The sequence below is a fragment of the Pezoporus flaviventris genome, unplaced genomic scaffold, assembly GCF_033815535.1.
Source record: "Pezoporus flaviventris isolate CSIRO_AGI_PZ_B2104156 unplaced genomic scaffold, CSIRO_AGI_Pfla_v1 ptg000008l, whole genome shotgun sequence".
Classification (NCBI taxonomy): Eukaryota; Metazoa; Chordata; class Aves; order Psittaciformes; family Psittacidae; genus Pezoporus; species Pezoporus flaviventris.
Window position 1 is genome coordinate 4,458,131 of NW_026892556.1, and position 17,286 is coordinate 4,475,416.

At 47.9% G+C, this 17,286-nt stretch overlaps 1 protein-coding gene across 6 annotated transcripts in view; it reads left to right on the forward strand.

Annotated features, from left to right (window-relative positions):
* Positions 1-12,993, forward strand: part of HIVEP3 (HIVEP zinc finger 3) — a 244,363-nt gene extending 231,370 nt beyond the window's left edge. For 5 of the 6 annotated variants that reach the window (XM_061450011.1, XM_061450009.1, XM_061450010.1 and 2 more), the window contains 2 exons: positions 3,705-4,765; positions 7,536-12,993. In XM_061450011.1, coding sequence (XP_061305995.1) covers positions 3,705-4,765; positions 7,536-8,429 — 1,955 coding nt within the window. In that variant the 3' untranslated portion in view covers positions 8,430-12,993. Of the gene's footprint in view, positions 1-3,704; positions 4,766-6,673; positions 6,739-7,535 lie in introns of all 6 variants that reach the window. The other variant, XM_061450013.1, reaches the window with a different exon arrangement.
* The last annotated feature ends 4,293 nt before the right edge of the window (positions 12,994-17,286 follow it).

A 17,286-nucleotide genomic window follows, 5' to 3' on the forward strand; every position in this document is an offset into this window, starting at 1 on the left:
CCCAAGGGGAAGGTGTTGGGGTGGTGTGAGCAGTGGGAGGCTGTTCCCGTGTGGGGTTGCTGGAGAGCTCTCCTAGCCCAGGAACTCACTTAAAAGAACTGATTAGCCGATGGTCTCCAGAAAGCTCTCCCTGCTGCTGTACCACCCATCAGGGATGCCTCTGCAGCTCAAAGCTGGGTAGGGAAGGAGGAAAGTGGCTCCTGAAATGTCGGTTGCACAACTCTGGAAAGAACAACTGTTATTTTAAACCTCTCCATTACAGCCAATTAGAACTAATGAATCCTATTAATTGAGTTTCGCTTTTGAATACCTGCAAGTCACAAGTTCTATTTATGTTGCACGTAATTGCAGGTTTCTGAGGACAGAACTGCAAGGGCTCACTGCACCGGGCCAGGGGAATGCTTTCATTCATCATTTCCTTCAGTCATTCATCCCCCTGCTCACACAGGGTTAATAGCAGTGCATTCAGCAGGGTGTTGAAAGCCTGTTCATGGGGGCACTCTGCTTGTGAAAACAGAGGTCTGGCAGGTGATGAAGCTGAGCTGGTCTCAGCCTTTGGCCTTATGGGAAGAGTAGGTCTAAGCAAAAGCCCAAGAGAGCTCCGCTCTGCATCTCCAACTCAGCTGGGAAGGATGGGACCGTCAGCTGGGGGACTGTTTTTATGGCCACCATCAAATCGTCGGTCCCTGACTGCTTGTGGCTGAGCACGTGGTGGTTGGACACCTGCTAAGCCCAGCAAGGAAGGGCCCTACGTGGACTGCAGAGGAGAGGAACTCATTAGCTTTCATTAGGGACTCCTCTCCCGCTGTTGCTGCTGGCTGTGCGGCTGCTCGCTGGAATGTGTTGTGCAGTCTGGACTTCATTGCATTATACAAGCAATCCGTGTAATTGTAGAATTACAGAAAATATACAGTCCCCATTTCCTCCCATTGATGAAGACCATTTGTGTTTGTGTAAAGAGGACGGTCTGCCAGGAAGGAATGCAGAAAGGTGGAAATGGGAAGGCCTGGTATTGGAGGATGTTTCCTTTCTTCCCTTCCAAGTTCTTTATCACCTGGTTAAAGCTAACACTGGGCTTCTGCTGAGATTTCAGCTATTCGCCTCAGGAGTAAGGAGGCCCGTTACTCACAAATGCCAAGTAAATACTAAATAAAGCAGCCAAGAAGATGGACAGAAGATGGCATTTTGTACTGGAATGGTTGGGGCTATTTGGATGGATGAGAAAACAACAGAAATGCAGAAAGGTGCATGAAAAATCAGACATCACAGCTGCATCGCACATCCCCTGTTCTCAGAGCGGTGGCTTACAAAGAGCCTTCCTCTGTGTAACCACGGTGTATCTTCTGTCTTCTTTGCCTTAAAACAGAGCCTAGAAAGGGCTATTTTAATTAAATAATAAGAGTAATAGCAAAAAAGGAAGACTATTTCCATGTGTCACAAACCAGTGCAGGGAGATTGCCGTGCTTTCCTTTGGGGGCAGGCTGGGAGGGAGCAGCAGTTCCTAAAGCTCCCTGGATTATTTTAAACTAGAGTTGTATTTCACTTGATTGTTTCTATTTCTATTTAAGGGGCAGGAGAAAGTGAGGGGTGTTACTATAAAAGGAGATTTTAGTATCCTTCTTCACTCCTGCATTGTTTGCGCTTGGTGTGATTGCACAAGTAGGTTTGGTAGAATAACCTTAGAATAGCAGGCATGTAATGAAATGCAACCCTCAAACGAAGCCATCAACAGGGCACATTTTCAGTAGCTCCCTCTCTCCTTCCTTTCTCCATGTCTCCCTCTCTGTCTTCTCCTGATTTGCCCTTCCGTAGCCCATTAGCTCAGGAAGATGCATTTCAGAGCTCAGAGCTGAGCTCTCTTTCTGCCTGCAAGAAGCGCATTAGAATGCCAAAGCCAATTCCCTTCGGGCTGTCCTAGGGCTCACTGTTTCCCTCAGTGGCAAATGCAAACAAGTCCCCAGTGCAGAGCTGCCTTCACATTTCCCTAAGTCACACTTCTGCCCTTGCTCTCTGACCTGGCCAGCGCCTGTCTGTTGTGTGACTGGGGCCTAAAAAGGAGACCACACAGCACAAGGCTCTCGGAGCCACTCAGTGGAGGCTGAGGCTATAGCTGCCTGTCCGTCCGCAACCCCAAAGCCAGAGACAGGGACAAGCTCGTAGCTCCAGTAGTGAAATGCATTCCTTTGCCAAGCAAGAAATATGCGCAGTTCACCCTACAGCTGGGAGCGCTGGTTGTTTGCAATAATGTTTGTTCTGAACTCGGTTCCTTGGGGAGTTTGCAAACAACCCGCCGCTGGATCCGGGGTCCAGCAAACACCATCATCACACAAGCATTTCACAAAGTCAGCCTCTTGGTGGAGAGCGGATGGCTTTGACTCGATGCTGTAGGAGTTCTGAAGTATTTCTCGCTTTGCAGACCAGTTACAGATACTTTTGAAACGGGGTGGGGAGCAAATGGGAGGCGTTTCAGGCTGTCTCTTGGGTGGATAATGGTAAAATAGATGTCTTATTGCAGTGGTAATGCCTGATACTTTCATGAGCACTAATTACCAAGCCCCTGCTATTTGGAGTAAGCAAAATGAGACTTTTTATCCTTAGATCACAGTGATTTCTCACTGTGTGGCCACGTCCCCTTCAGAAAACCACTCTGTCTGCTGCAGGCAGGTGTGGTCCAGCCTCAGCATTAGCTCTGTTTAATTTCCCCTCCGGCTTGTCCTGCTGACAGATGGCAGCTCTAAATGGAAAACCATTTCAGTGTTCATCAGAGGAGAAACAGTGTCCTAGGCTGAACTGACGGGGTAAAGAGGCCAGCAGCGCTGCAATTAGTTACACGGCTTCGTGCAGGTGTCAGAGCAGCATCCAGGCACTCTCCTTCCTTCCAGAGCTGAGATAGAGTGTGCCATCAGCTTTGCACCCATCGCCTTGGTGTATGGCACAAACAGTGTGAGAAACGAGTGTTTCATGAGCCCTGGTGGCTTGCAGGAAACCTCCTGACAGTGCGATTTTGTTGAGCTACAGTGACATCCAGTGGCTGTTCCCGATGGACCTCTCCAGGCTGAGCTTGCACTTCTGCCAGGATCAGTGCACATCTGGCAGGGGGAAACGCAGGTTTTCATTAGCCAGAGCAGGGCAGTGGGTGATGTTGCACCAACCTGCTTGGGAGCGTGGTACCGATCTCAGACGGCTTCTGCTGGTCCTTCAAGTAGAAGGGAGATGCTGTGTTCTCACCTGCACACTTCAAACGCTTTAGACTTTGCTTTTTTTGTAGACTCCTCACCATTTAAAAGCTCTTATTACAAAACATCCCAGTGAAAGCCCTTGCGCAGCCAGACTCCAAACTCCTCTGTTACAAAGCAACATCTGCATCATAATTGGAATTTACCAAAAGATGGGAAAATCCACAGAGGTTCTTTCAATCCTGTTGTTTGCTTTCCAAGAAGTTGTCTTGCTAATGTTTAACTTCCATTTAATCTAGGCAGGAAAAGGCCCAACATGTGGAGGGTGGGAGAGGTTATCCCAGCAACTTCCCTGTATTTTGGCAGCTGTAGATATTTTGTAGGCACCATTGCAACCAATGGTCAGAAGAAGCTGTGAAATAGCCAGGTCCTCTCCCCTCTTGTCCCCTTCTGAGCACAAAAATAGTCCCTGTATGTGTGTTTTCTGTTTGCCCATTATCTCTGTTTTCTGTTTGCCCATTCCTTCAGGAACCAGTGAAGACCTATTCCAGGACTCTGAGGGGCGGGAGGGATCTGAGCCAATTGAAGAACACCAGTTTTCAGACCTAGAGGAATCTGACGAGGATGATGACAATGAAGACGAGGAAGATGAGGAGGAAGAGGAGAGCCAAGATGAGCCACCTTTAAAGTTGCCGGAAGGCAAACATACCACCCTCCTGATGCACTCTTCAGGTGGCTCTCCATCTTCTCAAGAGGAAGGCACCGAAACAGCATTGTCCTTAGCCCAAGAAACTGTTTCCAGCAGCCAAAAAGCAGGTGAAGGCCAGCAGGCCTCCTCCTCAGGGCTGGAAACAAAGTGGTCAGCAGACAGCAGTGACGTTGCTGTGTGCCACAGCTTCTTGAGTCTCCACAGACCAGCTTTGACCTCCACCGAACAATTGGCTTCTGCTGAAAGGGAGTCTGTCACAAGGCCACAGATGGCCTTAGTTATGGACCTGGCAACCTCAAAAGACACCTCCCCAAGGAAGAGGTGGTCTCCGAGCCAGGACTCTGGCAGAGGTGGTGGCAGCAGCAGACCAATGCTAGCCAGAAAGCACCTATTAACCAAAAATGAAACTTCACCGAACCGATTCTCACCCACTGCAGAGCTGTCTTCTCTGAGGTGCCTGTCCCCAGGCAGAGGGTTGTCTCCTTGCCAGCGCGTGTCTCCCCGGAGGGAGGCATCTCCACTGCGATGTGTGTCACCAAGACTCGAGCTGTCGCCCAGCAGGCATCTATCCCCCAGAAGAGAGCTGTCCCCAAGAACATACCTTCCACCAGAAGGAGAGGTCTCCCCTGCGAGGCACTCGTCGCCAAGCAGAGAGATGTCATCAGTCAGGTATTTATCGCTGAAGAAAGTCCTGTCTCCAGGCTGTTCCGAGCCGCCTCGGTATCCATCCCCCGGGAAAGAGGACTTGCCTGGTACTAGCAAATCAGCGGCAGATGACCAAGTTCAAAGCTCATATCAAGCCCAGCATGGGATATTATCTTCGATGCCTCTACCTCACAGGTTCTTTGGCAAAAACATACAGCTCTACGAGTCCAAGCTGGTAAGTTCAAGCCCCTCTTGCCTCCTAGTCCCTGCAGTACATTCTCTGGTATGTTTTTTGATGAAGGTTGCGATGCAGAAGTGCACAAGTGACTCTGATCGTGGCTGGTGTCACAGGTAACCCAGAGAAAAGTGACAATGGACAGCAATGGGTTTTGCACCCGTGTGGTCCTGCCTGTCTCAGTTGAAGAGAAATAAAATTGCCCCTTCTCCAAGGAGTTATTCACACTCCTGACCCAACCGGTCTCCGGCTGAGCCAAGCAGTAAGGATGACCTTAATAATGACTAGTTGTCACTAAAAAGCTTTTTTCCCCTCAGATTTTCATACCCATTTCTGAGATTTCACCATCTGGGGGAAAGCTGTGGCCATTTCTCTCTGGTCAGTGAAACCACTGAATGAGAGCTGAACTGGCCATTGCGCTCTCCTGCTGGCTCCTGGGCTATGTACATAGGCAACCGACTGTGTTAAATGACCTGCTGAGGCCATCTCTGATTTCATCTCACTTCTCTCTTCAGCACAGAGAGATGGATCCCACTGGGTCCAGAAAATGATTTAATCTCTCTGCTGGACATACCAAATCCTATGGGTAAAGGAAAATTGCATGTTCCTCCCACTGCTCCAGTCAAATTAGATGTTGGGTTTGGTGGAACGTTTCTCGTTTCTACACAAGTGCCTGGATCTGCTGTAATTCATATGCTGATGAACATGAGATTCAGTTGCTGGAGTTGCTCTGCTGTGAAACTGGTGTGAGGAGAGACTCAAGCCCTTATGGGCTACGCTGGGAAGAGAGATGCCTTTGTAAAAGCCCTGGAGAACCTGTCACAGCAGATGCTGACCCAGGTCTTCTCCAGAAAGCCACGCTGCCCTGTATGCATTTCTTCCATGTCTATGATAACATACCTTCTTCTGCCTTCCTTCTGCTTTCCACTTTGAGTATTTCTCTTACCTTCTCAGAGAAAATCCCTTGGTTTAAGCTCAAACTTTTGCTTACTTTAATGCTCTTTTCCTTTCCTGTCTATTAATTTTTCCTGTCTTGTGGAAAATCTCTGGTCCTTCAACTCTAAAGCATCTCTATCAGGAAAACTGCACACTGCCCCTATTTGTAGCAAATCCCTTAAGCTCCCTTGTCAACAGTAGAAGTCAATACGGTGTACCCCTGCTTATCTACCCATTCACACCTTGTAACTTATACTCTCACACCTTTTTGCTCCATCTTCCTGTTCCTTTTATTCACAGTCATCACTGTTGCTTTTCTCATGTGCCTCCAAAGCAATGACAGACTCGAACAGGAAACTTTCCATTTATCAGCAAGATGGACAGCTGGCCTTTCCTTGCGGAATTGTATCCCTGGTAAGGCTACAAGAAAGATCAGAGGTGGATTTATCAGATCCAAAACCATGAGATGGTCTCAGCTTAGCTTCAGTGTAAGGCTTTCTGTCGACGCTCTGCATCAGGCCTCACCATGACCATCTCTCTTCCCACTGCCTCTTGCAGTAGGTAGTCTCTTGGGCTGGTGGCTGTTTCACCACTGAGACAATTTGATTAGGGGTGTCCCAGCATCCCATAGTGATTCTACCAAGGCTTCATGTGGATAAGTGAGATCTAGCAAGTGTTTGGGCTTGTAACTGCTGAACAAGTATGCATTATCTTCAGTGGCTCTTGCTTTCTCTCCCTTCTGTTCTCTTTTGCTGCTTTCCTCTGTCACCTCTTCGTAGAGATCCAGCCCATGGGGTCAATCAATTCTCCATAACCCTACGAAGACACATAACCTCCAGTGAATCTTCAACTTTTAAAGCTAACCCCATCTTAATGGAAAGTTGATTTCAACTTCTGTTGCTTCCTCTTCTTGGGAGTCCTGTTTAGGGGTTTAGTTATAACCTCATCACTAATTAATCCATTTCTGTTTAGCCACATATCTCTCCATGATGTACATTAGGAAACTATGTGAAGCACCGAGAGAGAAAGAGGAAAAGGTAAAATGATAGGGTCTTAACACTTGATTTCTATAGGCCACACCATGAGGGTGGTGGTGGGGACCACACTGATGGGTGTGCTTTGTGTCAAATGAGAGTTAATGCTATGTCTCCCTCTGTACAAACCATCCTTCAATTAGCAGCTGTAAGGATGTGATCCTAATAAAAATAGATAACATTATTCTGGGCTCTCAGAGCACTGAAAGGGATCCAAAGCAGCTCCCATGGCAGGAAACACTGGCATCCTCTGCCAGGCTTTCAGAGGCAACTCTGATAATAGCACAAGGGGTGATGGTTTTAAACTGAAAGAGGGTAGATTCAGACTAGATATCACATCTATCTTTTTATTCTGAGGGTGGTGAAACACTGGCACAGGCTGCCCAGAGCGGTGGTAGATGCTCCACCCCTGAAAACATTCAGGGTCGGGTTGGACGAGGCTCTGAGCAACCTGGTCTAGTTGAGGATGTCCCTGTTCATAGCAGGGGGTTGGACTATGTGACTTTTAAAGGTCCCTTCCAAACCATTCTATGATTTTATAATGATCCAAGGCTGAACCAAGCCCTGGATCTGTGCCCCAACAGACCGTGGGCCTATTTATACGCAGAAGGCAAATGCTGTGGGTTTTGTTGCTCCTTACCTTAAAGGTTTGGGGTTCCAAATCCTGTTTGGTTGATTAATCTCCCTCAGATAGAGTGAAATACTAAAAAACCCAATCCTTGTAGTGAACATTAATGATGCTAATGCTGTAACTTGTGCATTGCACTGATTCAGTTGTTTCTTTTCCCTCTCTGGTGCAGAAGATAGAAACAAGAAGCCCAACATGCTCCCCTGGCATCACGCAGCCTGTCTGCTCCAGACCCTTGCAGGCGCCTCATGAAATACACGTCCATGCTCCCAGCCGAGGGGAGGAGAATGTCTTCAGCCATCTCCCGTTGCATTCGCAGCAGCTCACAAGGACCCCATATCCTATGATTCCCATTGGGGGCATCCAGATGGTCCAGGCGAGGCCAAGCACCCATCCCAGCTTGGTGCCCAGTTCAGTCATGTCCCTGCAAGTGGGATACTTTGCCTCTGGTAGCAGCAGCTTTGCAGAGTTCAGCCAAGCTCCTAAAAGGGACGAGGAACCGCAGGTCCCGCAGGAGCCATCATCAGCATCCGTCTCCCCGGTTGCAAAGGTTTCTAAATACACGCTGTCCCCAGAGCTTACGAGCAGTGGTTACTTAGAAGAGAAAATGAGGACTAGTGAGCTTCAGCAAAAGACAGACCAGGAGGAATACAGGGTAAAAATGTTCACTGAATCTAGCCACGCGGAGCAGGCAGGCGGCTCGGCATCCCCAGCCAGCCCCAGCGCATCCCATGAGCACTCTCCAAAGCCTTCGACGAGCGGGGAAGAACCCTTGACAAAACCGGGCAAGAAGCAATCTGGCAGCTCGAGCACTTCTTTTGAATCATCCTGCACTTTCATCTCAGACGTCCCCTCGCAGCCGTTGGACCGAAGCAGCAGCACCGGCTGCCTCTCAGAGCCCTCATCGAGCCATCCGCACGCCCAGCCCTTCTCCAGCCGGAGGAGAAACCTCTCTGGAGAGCCCAGTCACCAAGGGGGAACCTCCAGGAAGAGCAGTCCACACCCAGAGCATGCAGAGTTAGGTCAAACTCAAAAGAAGGTGGATGAAAACACGGGAAGTACTTAAGCCTCCACCATCTGTTCCACCTTTAGGCTTCCAATGTAAAATCAACAGACATTTTCAACACTATTTCCTTTAGTATAATCATCGCTGTAAGAAGCACTCTAGTGAATGACCAAACCCATGGAAGATTCCTGGTTTTCTTTGTCCCAGTCTGGTATTATCTCCACATGTATGCAGTTACTTGTGCCTTTTTCTATACCTTTTGTTGCTTGAAATGTACAAAACTGTTTGAGGCTGTGAATATTTTTTTACAGTTTTTTGGAAAGGGGTTTGTTAGACCTTTGTCTTTTTTTTGCCATTTCGGTGTGCGTAATGATGGGCCTGAGAGATGCAGAAAGGAAAGGGTTAAGCATTTTAAGAGGAAGAAGATGCACTGAAAACAAACAAAAAAAAAAAACAGAAAAACTCTTTTATATTGATTAAATGATTAAAAAAAAAAAGAAAAAAAAAACAAACACCAAACCAAACCCTTGCTCCTGTGTACAGAAGTTTATGATTCGTATTTATTACATGCTTTATTTAATTCTCCCAAAGTGCTTGGTTTTTTTCTCGCATCCCTCTGTTTGCCTATGGTTGTGCTTTAAACAGTTGACACTGCTTTACATTTGAGAAACGTGTTTACCCTGAGCTTGTAAATGAAACTAGCACTTCCTTGAGTAGGGGAGGTTCCTTCGCAGGGAGAGAAATTGTCACTCAAAAGAGAAAATGAGTCTTGAGCATCCCTCCTCCCTCCTGCAGAACCCATCAAAGCACTTTCCTAAAAAGGGACAGAAAAATAAGGTTCTTCTTCAAAGATTTACCTGCAAGAACACAGGGATGTATCGAATGTAGACCCAGTGCCAGGAATGGTGTCTCTCGCTGGACGAGCCGGCCTCCTGCTTGCTTTAATCCTCTCACCCCGCGTGCGCGGCCGCCCGGCAAAGTCCTGCCCGTGCCTGACCCCCTTCTTCTGTGGGGTTTGGAGCCCTCTGTAAACACCCTCCCTCTGTTTAAACAACGAGGTTAATCTCAGCCTTGCAACCATTTTTCCTCTGTCATTTTTTTAGTCGCGGACAAGCTCCCTCTGTCCCCGCCTTGCTCCTGCTGGTTCGGCTTCATTGAGCCCTAGGGATGCAGGAGGAGTTTGTGCTCTGCTCGTTTGCACGCCTGAGGCTCCGTAACTCACGAGTAACTATATGGCTTGTTTTTGCTTTATTTATTTATTTAAGCAGAACGTCGCCAGCGCAGTCCTTCTGGTGCAGATGGGCCCTTTTATTTTTGGTGTTTCGGAAGCAACCAGTGACGATGCTGAGCGGTCGATGTTTGCAATCAGCTTCTTGTGCATGCACAGGAACTTCTGGCAGAGCAAAGTTTTAACCATGACCATCCGTAGCAGAGCAATGGCCTCTACTGCCAATAGATACGATACCAAATACAGAGAGACCAGATGGAGCCATTCCTCTCTGTCATGTTAATACACTTTTTAAGCTACAACTGTTCCGTATATGTTTGCCCTAGCAGACGGCAGGTTCTTTACTACTTCAGAGGGTTTTCTGGTCTATGGAATCTGTACAAACCTCTTTTTTTGGGTTTTATTTTAACAGAAAAAGCTATTGCTATTTAAGCGGTGGAGCAGTTCTTTCTTTCAGAGCTGCTCTGGTTTATCGGGTACGTGATACAGTTTTTAACTAAAAATAAAAATAATTAAAAAGAAAAAAGAAAAGAAATCAAAGAACCCCCTGACTAAGAACATCTCCCTTTGCCAGACTTGGTGAGCGATGAACTGTTCCCGTTCCACGGGCAAATAATAGACTTTTTTTTAATGATCTTCTGTGATTTTTTGGGGGGTTTCCTTCTGTTCTTTTCAAGGGAATTAAGTACAAAAGAAGATATCATGGAAATAACATTAAGGCTGTGACACTGACCAAAACAATGTCCAGAACCCATTTATACCTTAATTAGCACTTTTATCAAGTTGCCCTTTTCCCATCTCTCCCTCTTTGGCCCCAAGCCTGGAAGCTGGTCTTGCTTTCAAGCCCGGACAGATCCCAGGGCAGGAGCAGGGTCTGAGAGTTCAATTCGGTGAAGCAGCTCTGTTCAATGAAACTCTTAAGCATCAGCTTAAATCCTACTCAGGTTTTAAGCATGTGCTTAATATCAAGATGTTTCGGAGTGGACTGCTCAGTGTGAGCATCCCTGGGAACCATCCACCACTTGTTACTTCCCTGGCTTTTGCCACTTTGCCCCCTCCCTTATCCTTGTCACACTCTTAACATTATTCCAAGGTAGCTTTTTGTATTTAATTTTATATCTATATATTTATATATATTGAAATTGTACATAAAGAAAAATAATGCAGCAGTTGTGCACTCAGAGTCCTGGTTTTGTTTAGGTGCGTTTGACATGAGCTTTGGGCTAGATCAAATTTGCTCGGCTTCTTTCTGTAATTTTGTTTGAATCCTTGATCTGTTGATACTTTAGATGGTGGGGTGGGTTTTTTTTTTTTTCTCTGTCATTTCTGGACAGAGCTGGGAAAAAAAAGCCCAACAAACCCCTGAAGTCATTCCATTGGTTCCTTGCTTTTGTGGTTTATTGTTAGTATTACCTAAAGCTTTTCCAGCAGATCAAGATGAGTTGAAGCTTTCTGCATCGCAGCTGCAGAGCATCCAGACTGGCAGCCACTGGTGTGTGTGACCATCCGGATGCCTTTGCCCACAGATCCCATACGAACCCCCTGGTAGTCATGGACTGGGCACAGACAGGGAGAGCTGAAAACTCAGGAGATGGGCAAACCTCCCATCTGGGTCTCAACCCAGTCTGGTTTCTCAGCAGAGTGGCTGCAGGCACAGCGGGGGAGGCTCTGGCTGGGGTGAAATGGTGCTTCATGCTGTACCTAACAGGCGCAATATGGCCTATTGGATAGGCAAAAAAGGATCACAAATATATATACATATATTTAAGGGCTAATTCTCACACTGACAGCTCAGAGCTCCATGGGAAGAGTGTTCTCTGCACTGGCACCAGCATCTTGTCTGTGGGCAGAGAGGGTGTCCCTGAGGGCAGCCCCAGCCCTGCTGTGAAACCATAGTGTGACCTTGTGCAACTCGTGTCTCCCCTCTGCCTCATCTTCAGCCAAGGAGCACAGTGATGCAGCTCCACTGATTGTGTGTTAAAACAGAGGTGAAGACCCAGCCATCACTGGTGGCTGCCGTTCCAACCTGGAGCACCCATTGGCTTCCCCATGCCGCCCTTGGTGAAAGCTCTTTGCAGGTCACAGCTTTTAATATCACTCTGGGTGAATGTTCTGTCTGCAAAGTAAGGATGATAAATCCTGCTTTACTTTCTGCAGGGGCTGCAGGGGTGGTGAAGTTTGTATCAGTACAGACAGTTTGGAGAGCAATTAGCAGTATTATTTACAAGAGAATGTATTCATAATGCAAATAAGGAAATTAAAAAAACATCCCAGCCCTTCCTTTTCATCAGCACGTGGAAATAAAACCCCCTGCTTTCCTTATGGAAGAGGTTCTTAAATGCATAGTCCATGAGGGCACGTGGCTTCCAGAGACTGGCTGCTCCTCTTTGTTATGTAGTTGGTTCATCAGCCAAAACCCCACTCTGATCTTTCCTTCCCTGGTAAGCTGTTTGTGTAGCTCTCATGAATGCAGGTACTCAATGGCAAACGGGTGCTCTGGCATCCAAGAAATCATTCTGCACTGAGTACTTGGCCCATGTTCTTAACTCCTTGAACAGTCCTGTTAAGTACCAAGCCTTATAGCCAGAGCTAATAAAGCACTTGCACATTGGCTTCAGCTTAAGCACTTCTGGAGTTTCAGTAACTTCTTTGTGCTTAAGCATGAATTCAGCTTCTTTTATCAAGGCTACAGAGCTTGGTATCTTGCAGACCATGGGAGGAGGAGAGGGAGGCAGTTGGCTCCCCAGAACGACCCCATGCCTTGAAGCAGATCTCTGTCAGCTCCAATTATTCACAGGCTGTTGGCTGGATACCCAGGAACTGCAGCAGGAAACCCTTAAAAGTAACGATGAAGTAGCTGTGACTTTACAGCTTATGACTGAGAAATGTGTTTCACCACCTGCTCCTAAGAGGTAACATTTGCAGTACTGGTGTCTATAAAGCTCCATGCCTTGGCTAGTGCTTGGGCTCACTGGTCAAAGCCAACCTCTGCAGAGCCCTTGGGGTTGGATGCAGCAGGAGATGCCGGCTGGCAGAGCTGGGGAATGCCTACCTGCAGTCAGTAAAGCACCCAACCACCCTTCAGTCACTGCCCATCAGCTCCACCGGGGCAGTATCAGCCCCAGCCGGCCACATCCCATTGTTTTCCTATCACCTCCACCGGCAAACCTGCAAACCAATTGGTTTTCCCTTAAGCCAGCTTTCAGTGTTACCCAGAGTTGGGTTTCAGTTCACAGAATCAGCACCTGAATGAGCAATATACTTGGGCATGCATTCAGGCGATTCCAATTTTCATGCAAAATCCTGGACAATTTGATCTAGCCCTTTCCTGCTGTTCTTGCAATAGCTTTTCGTTTCCTGATTTGGTTTTATCATATGCTTTTTTCTTTTTTCTTTTTTCTTTTTTCTTTTCTTTTTTCTTTTCTCCTCTTCTCTTCTCTTCTCTTCTCTTCTCTTCTCTTCTCTTCTCTTCTCCTCTTCCCTTCCCTTCCCTTCCCTTCCCTTTTTAATATCTCCATCTATTGCACAGTATTTACAAAGAAAACTGTATTGTAAATGATTTACAAAAAATAATTTAAAAAAAATCATTAAAAAAAGAAAAAAAAAATCAGTCCTGATGGCATAACCCCCCCAATCTGTTTCCATTCCTGAGATATGATGGCACTTGAGATCACTTTAGTAAATGTAATGTAAAAAATAAGAATAATAAGAAGAATAAGAATAATGTGTAACGCAAATTTAATATACATGGTCTCATGTAAGATAAATATTTGCCTTTTTTTCTAAAAGGTGTATGTATTCTGTAAGTGGAATAGTCTGTAGAAAGTTTCTATATGTTCTTCAAATGGCAATACATTCCAAAAACGGTACTGTAAATATGTACAGCGTCCAATGGGGTTTGGTAGTTTTGCCTGTAATTTGATTTGAACTCCGGTTTCTACACTTGCATCTCGCGATGTCTGTATGGTTATAGCAGTGCAAAAAAACCACCCAAGAAACGCAGGTAAAAGCACAGTCTGATGTAAAAACAAAAACCCAACCACAAAAAAACAACAAAAAAAAACAACAAAAAAGCAGAAAAACCACAAAACAGAACAAAAAAAAAAAAGGAGAAAAAATAAGAGAAAATCCTCAGTATTCGATGTTTGTGACCCTTCTGTAAATGACATCTGTACTGTGAATGAGAAGTTTTTACAAGTATAACATTGCCTTTACTACAGCTCAGATTGACTGCTCGGTCTGAGCTTATTTTTAAAAAAATAGCATGTTGGAATAAATTTTAAAGTCCCAACATACGAGCACGTGCGCGCCTGGCCGTTTTTAATTCTCACCTCGTGCAGCACAGCCAGGGACCCGGCTTGGAAAACCACGGAGGCGGAGGTGGATAAACCAGTGTGGAGCTTGGACAAGGGGAATGGCTTTAACCTGCCCGAGGGGAGACTGAGATGAGCTCTTAGGCAGAAGCTCTTCCCTGGGAGGGTGCTGAGGCGCTGGCACAGGGTGCCCAGAGAAGCTGTGGCTGCCCCATCCCTGGCAGTGTTCAAGGCCAGGTTGGACACAGGGGCTTGGAGCAAGCTGCTCTAGTGGAAGGGGGCCCTGCCTGTGGCAGGGGTTGGAGCTGGGTGAGCTTTAAGGCCCCTTCCAACCCAAATCAGTCTCCAGTGGATGTCTGCAGACAAGTTCAGGGGCTGGTGGAGGGAGGCTTTGCAAAGAGGTCAAGGAAGGAAATCTATCCAATTTCATGTGTGACCACGCAGTTAGGGCTGCATCAGCCCGCAACCAGCTGCTCCCTGTTCAAACATCAGAGCCTGGACAATGCTTCTCTAGCATTGATTCTTTAGCATGGTGGCTGTTTCTCGGTGGCAGAGATGAGGGAAGGGGTGGGGAACCTCATCTGCTCTCCATTTAGAATCACAAAAGCCACATTTGTGCATGAAAAGGAGGAAGAAGGTTGCAAACCTCTGCCTCCATCTTCTCTGAGGTCTGGCTGGCAGCAATCACTGGGTTTGAATCTGTGCATCACTCAGGAGGAAGGAGGGTACCAGCCCTCAGCATTCAGCTGGGAGATCAGGTCCCTGTTCCTTGCTTCAGTTTCCCCAACTGCAGACAGCAGTCCTGGCCTCAGAAGGCTATGAGGAAACTCCAGTGGTTAAAACATACGCAAAAGCAAGGCCTAATGATGCACAACTTTGGGTAACATCTCCTGAGGGGTTCTCCAGTGTTGGAAAGGCTTAGAGAGCTTTGGGTGGTGGGTGCTATGCTCTGCATCCCTCTCCTCCAGGGGAGTCCCGCTCTTGCTGTTGTCCCTGCTCTGAGAGTCTGCTCGGTGCAGTAGAAGTGGATCTAGGATTTTGGTCCATGCATCCAAAGTGCCTCTGTGGGTCTAGGGAGATGTGTGAGGTCTGAGGAAGGCTGGGTCCTTTACTACCCTAAAACCACTTTGTATTTTCCTTTGTGGTGGTGGAAGGCAGCGAGTCCTGGCTGGAGGCCGCAGGATGGTGACGTTTATTCCAGCCACTCTGCCAGCCCCTCCAGTGTGTGCTTTAGCCACTGAATGGAGGAATGAGTTTTCCTTGCAGGAAAACAGCTCCTCAAACCAGAGCTGCTTTACAGGCAGCCAGGGCTGTCTGCAGAGAGCTGCAGCTAAACCCCACTGATCTCCCAAACCTGGAACAAATCTGGTTCGCACAAATCTCCAGAACGGCCCCAATTAATCAGGTGTCCCAAGAAATTCCTTCCCCCTAAAGAGTCTTTGTATTCTAGACAGAGAGATCAGACATTTCCTCCCTTGGGGAGGCCAATGGGGTGTCAAAATACTGATACTGGTGCTACAGGCTGGTTACCCCATGAGAAATGCAGTTACTGACAGCCACGTGAAGTGGGGAAGGTTGTGACAATGCTGTAGGAAGCTCAAACCAGTGGTTCACTCTGGGAGGCTGGAATAGCTGATCCCGTGGTGAAATGGTCTTCCCTTTTCCCCAGGTTCAGCCTGGAGCTTGACTTGAGAACCCAGCAAGATTAATTCCTGTTACAACCAGGCCTTTCTGTGCATCACAGGAATAAAAGCACCTTCAGAAATCTTCACTCCTTGACCTCTCATATAGCTTTTGGCTGAAGAAGGAACTGGATTGCCCATCTGAGGGGCAGGTTTTGGCTGCATTGTGTTGGAAGATGTACCCCAGCATCACAACTGGGAAGAGCTTGTGTGGAGAATGAGCTGGATGGCTTCAGCAAAACAGAATCAGTTTACCCATTGTTAATCATAGAGCTGCACCACAGCGAGCTGCTGGCATGGGAGGAATAACAGAGGGGGAAGGACTGGGGATGAGGATGAAGTGATGCCTCTGGGGAGATGCAGCAGGACTGAAGCTGAGGCGGGATGGAGGTGGGCACACTGAGATCCAGCCCTTATAGCAAGTTTCTGGTTGGTTTCTGCGTTTGCTTTCCCACCAGCATCAGTGCAAAGGGCTGGGAATGCTCCCCTGAGAGGTGGAGCTGGCAGAGCTTGCTGGGAAAGAGAGGCTGGGAGGCACTGAGGAAGGAGGGTGCTGGTCTTCAGTCCTGGCATAGAGCATCCGGGCTGGATGGAACGTGCACAAAGCCTGGGGGGGGGGGGTGTGAATAAGGAGTAGGTACATCTCAGATCTTAGTTGCTTTATCTTGGTGCTTTGTTTCCTATGTTCCTCTCGGTGCAGCAGCATCCGCTTGCTCTGGGCAGGCTGGTCCTGAGTGGTTTTAATCTGTTGGTGGGCACAGGCTTCAAGAAGGAGAAGTCCTTTTGAAACCTTGGATGTCACAGATTTTCTGGAGCACAGGATGGATGCCCAATGCCTCTGGTGCCTTCAGGAGCAGCTCTGGCTCTGCCTGTGGTCATGGTTCCCCTCCGAGAAGCACGTCTTAAGTCACAGGGGCTCTTTAATCTGTGCTGAGCTGGTCTTGCTTGATCTTGCCTATGCCTCAGTGTGCCACATCTGTGTCATACAGGGAGGAGAGGAGGCCAGGGGCTGAGAGGGTCAGGGGACCTGGCTCTGGGGATACTGGGACTTCGGTTGTTGATGGGGAGGAGGGATTACTGGGGCAGGCACAGATGTGCACTGTAGATGCACATGCTGCCTCGCTGGGGGGTGTTGGGCAGGGATGCAGCCCTTTTTCATCACATCCCCATGCTGTGGGAAGGAGACAAAAGGAAGGACATGGGCGAGCACGGAGGGAGCAGGGTGGTGTCAGCCAGTGCATGAGAGGAGGCTGCCTGTCTGCTGAGGAACAGGCCCCAGGCAAAGTGTATGGATGAGGCAAGGCAGCTGCCACCCCTCTGCCTGGGGGGAAGCTCTGCCTCTCCTAACCACAGCCAGATGGTTTGGGGCCAGGAGCTGGTGTTTTCTCCCATGGGGAGGGTGTTTTTGCTGGCTGGACCGTTGTGGCCGCCACGGGCTGATGCTTGTTGTTATGACAACAGGAGGAGGCTGCTGTGTGTGAGGAGGAAAGGAAGGAAAAGGGATGGTGGTGGAGAAGGTCTTAGCCAGCAAGGGGTCAGGCAAAGGTAAGGGGTTAGCATGCACAGTGCAGGGATGGAGGACACCCTGCAGCCATCATGGGACACCAGGAAGGGTTTTATTTGTGCCTTCTCCCATGGCTCATGGTACTTCTGTTGTACACAAGAAGGGTGTGGGCATGCCTGTGATGCTGTGT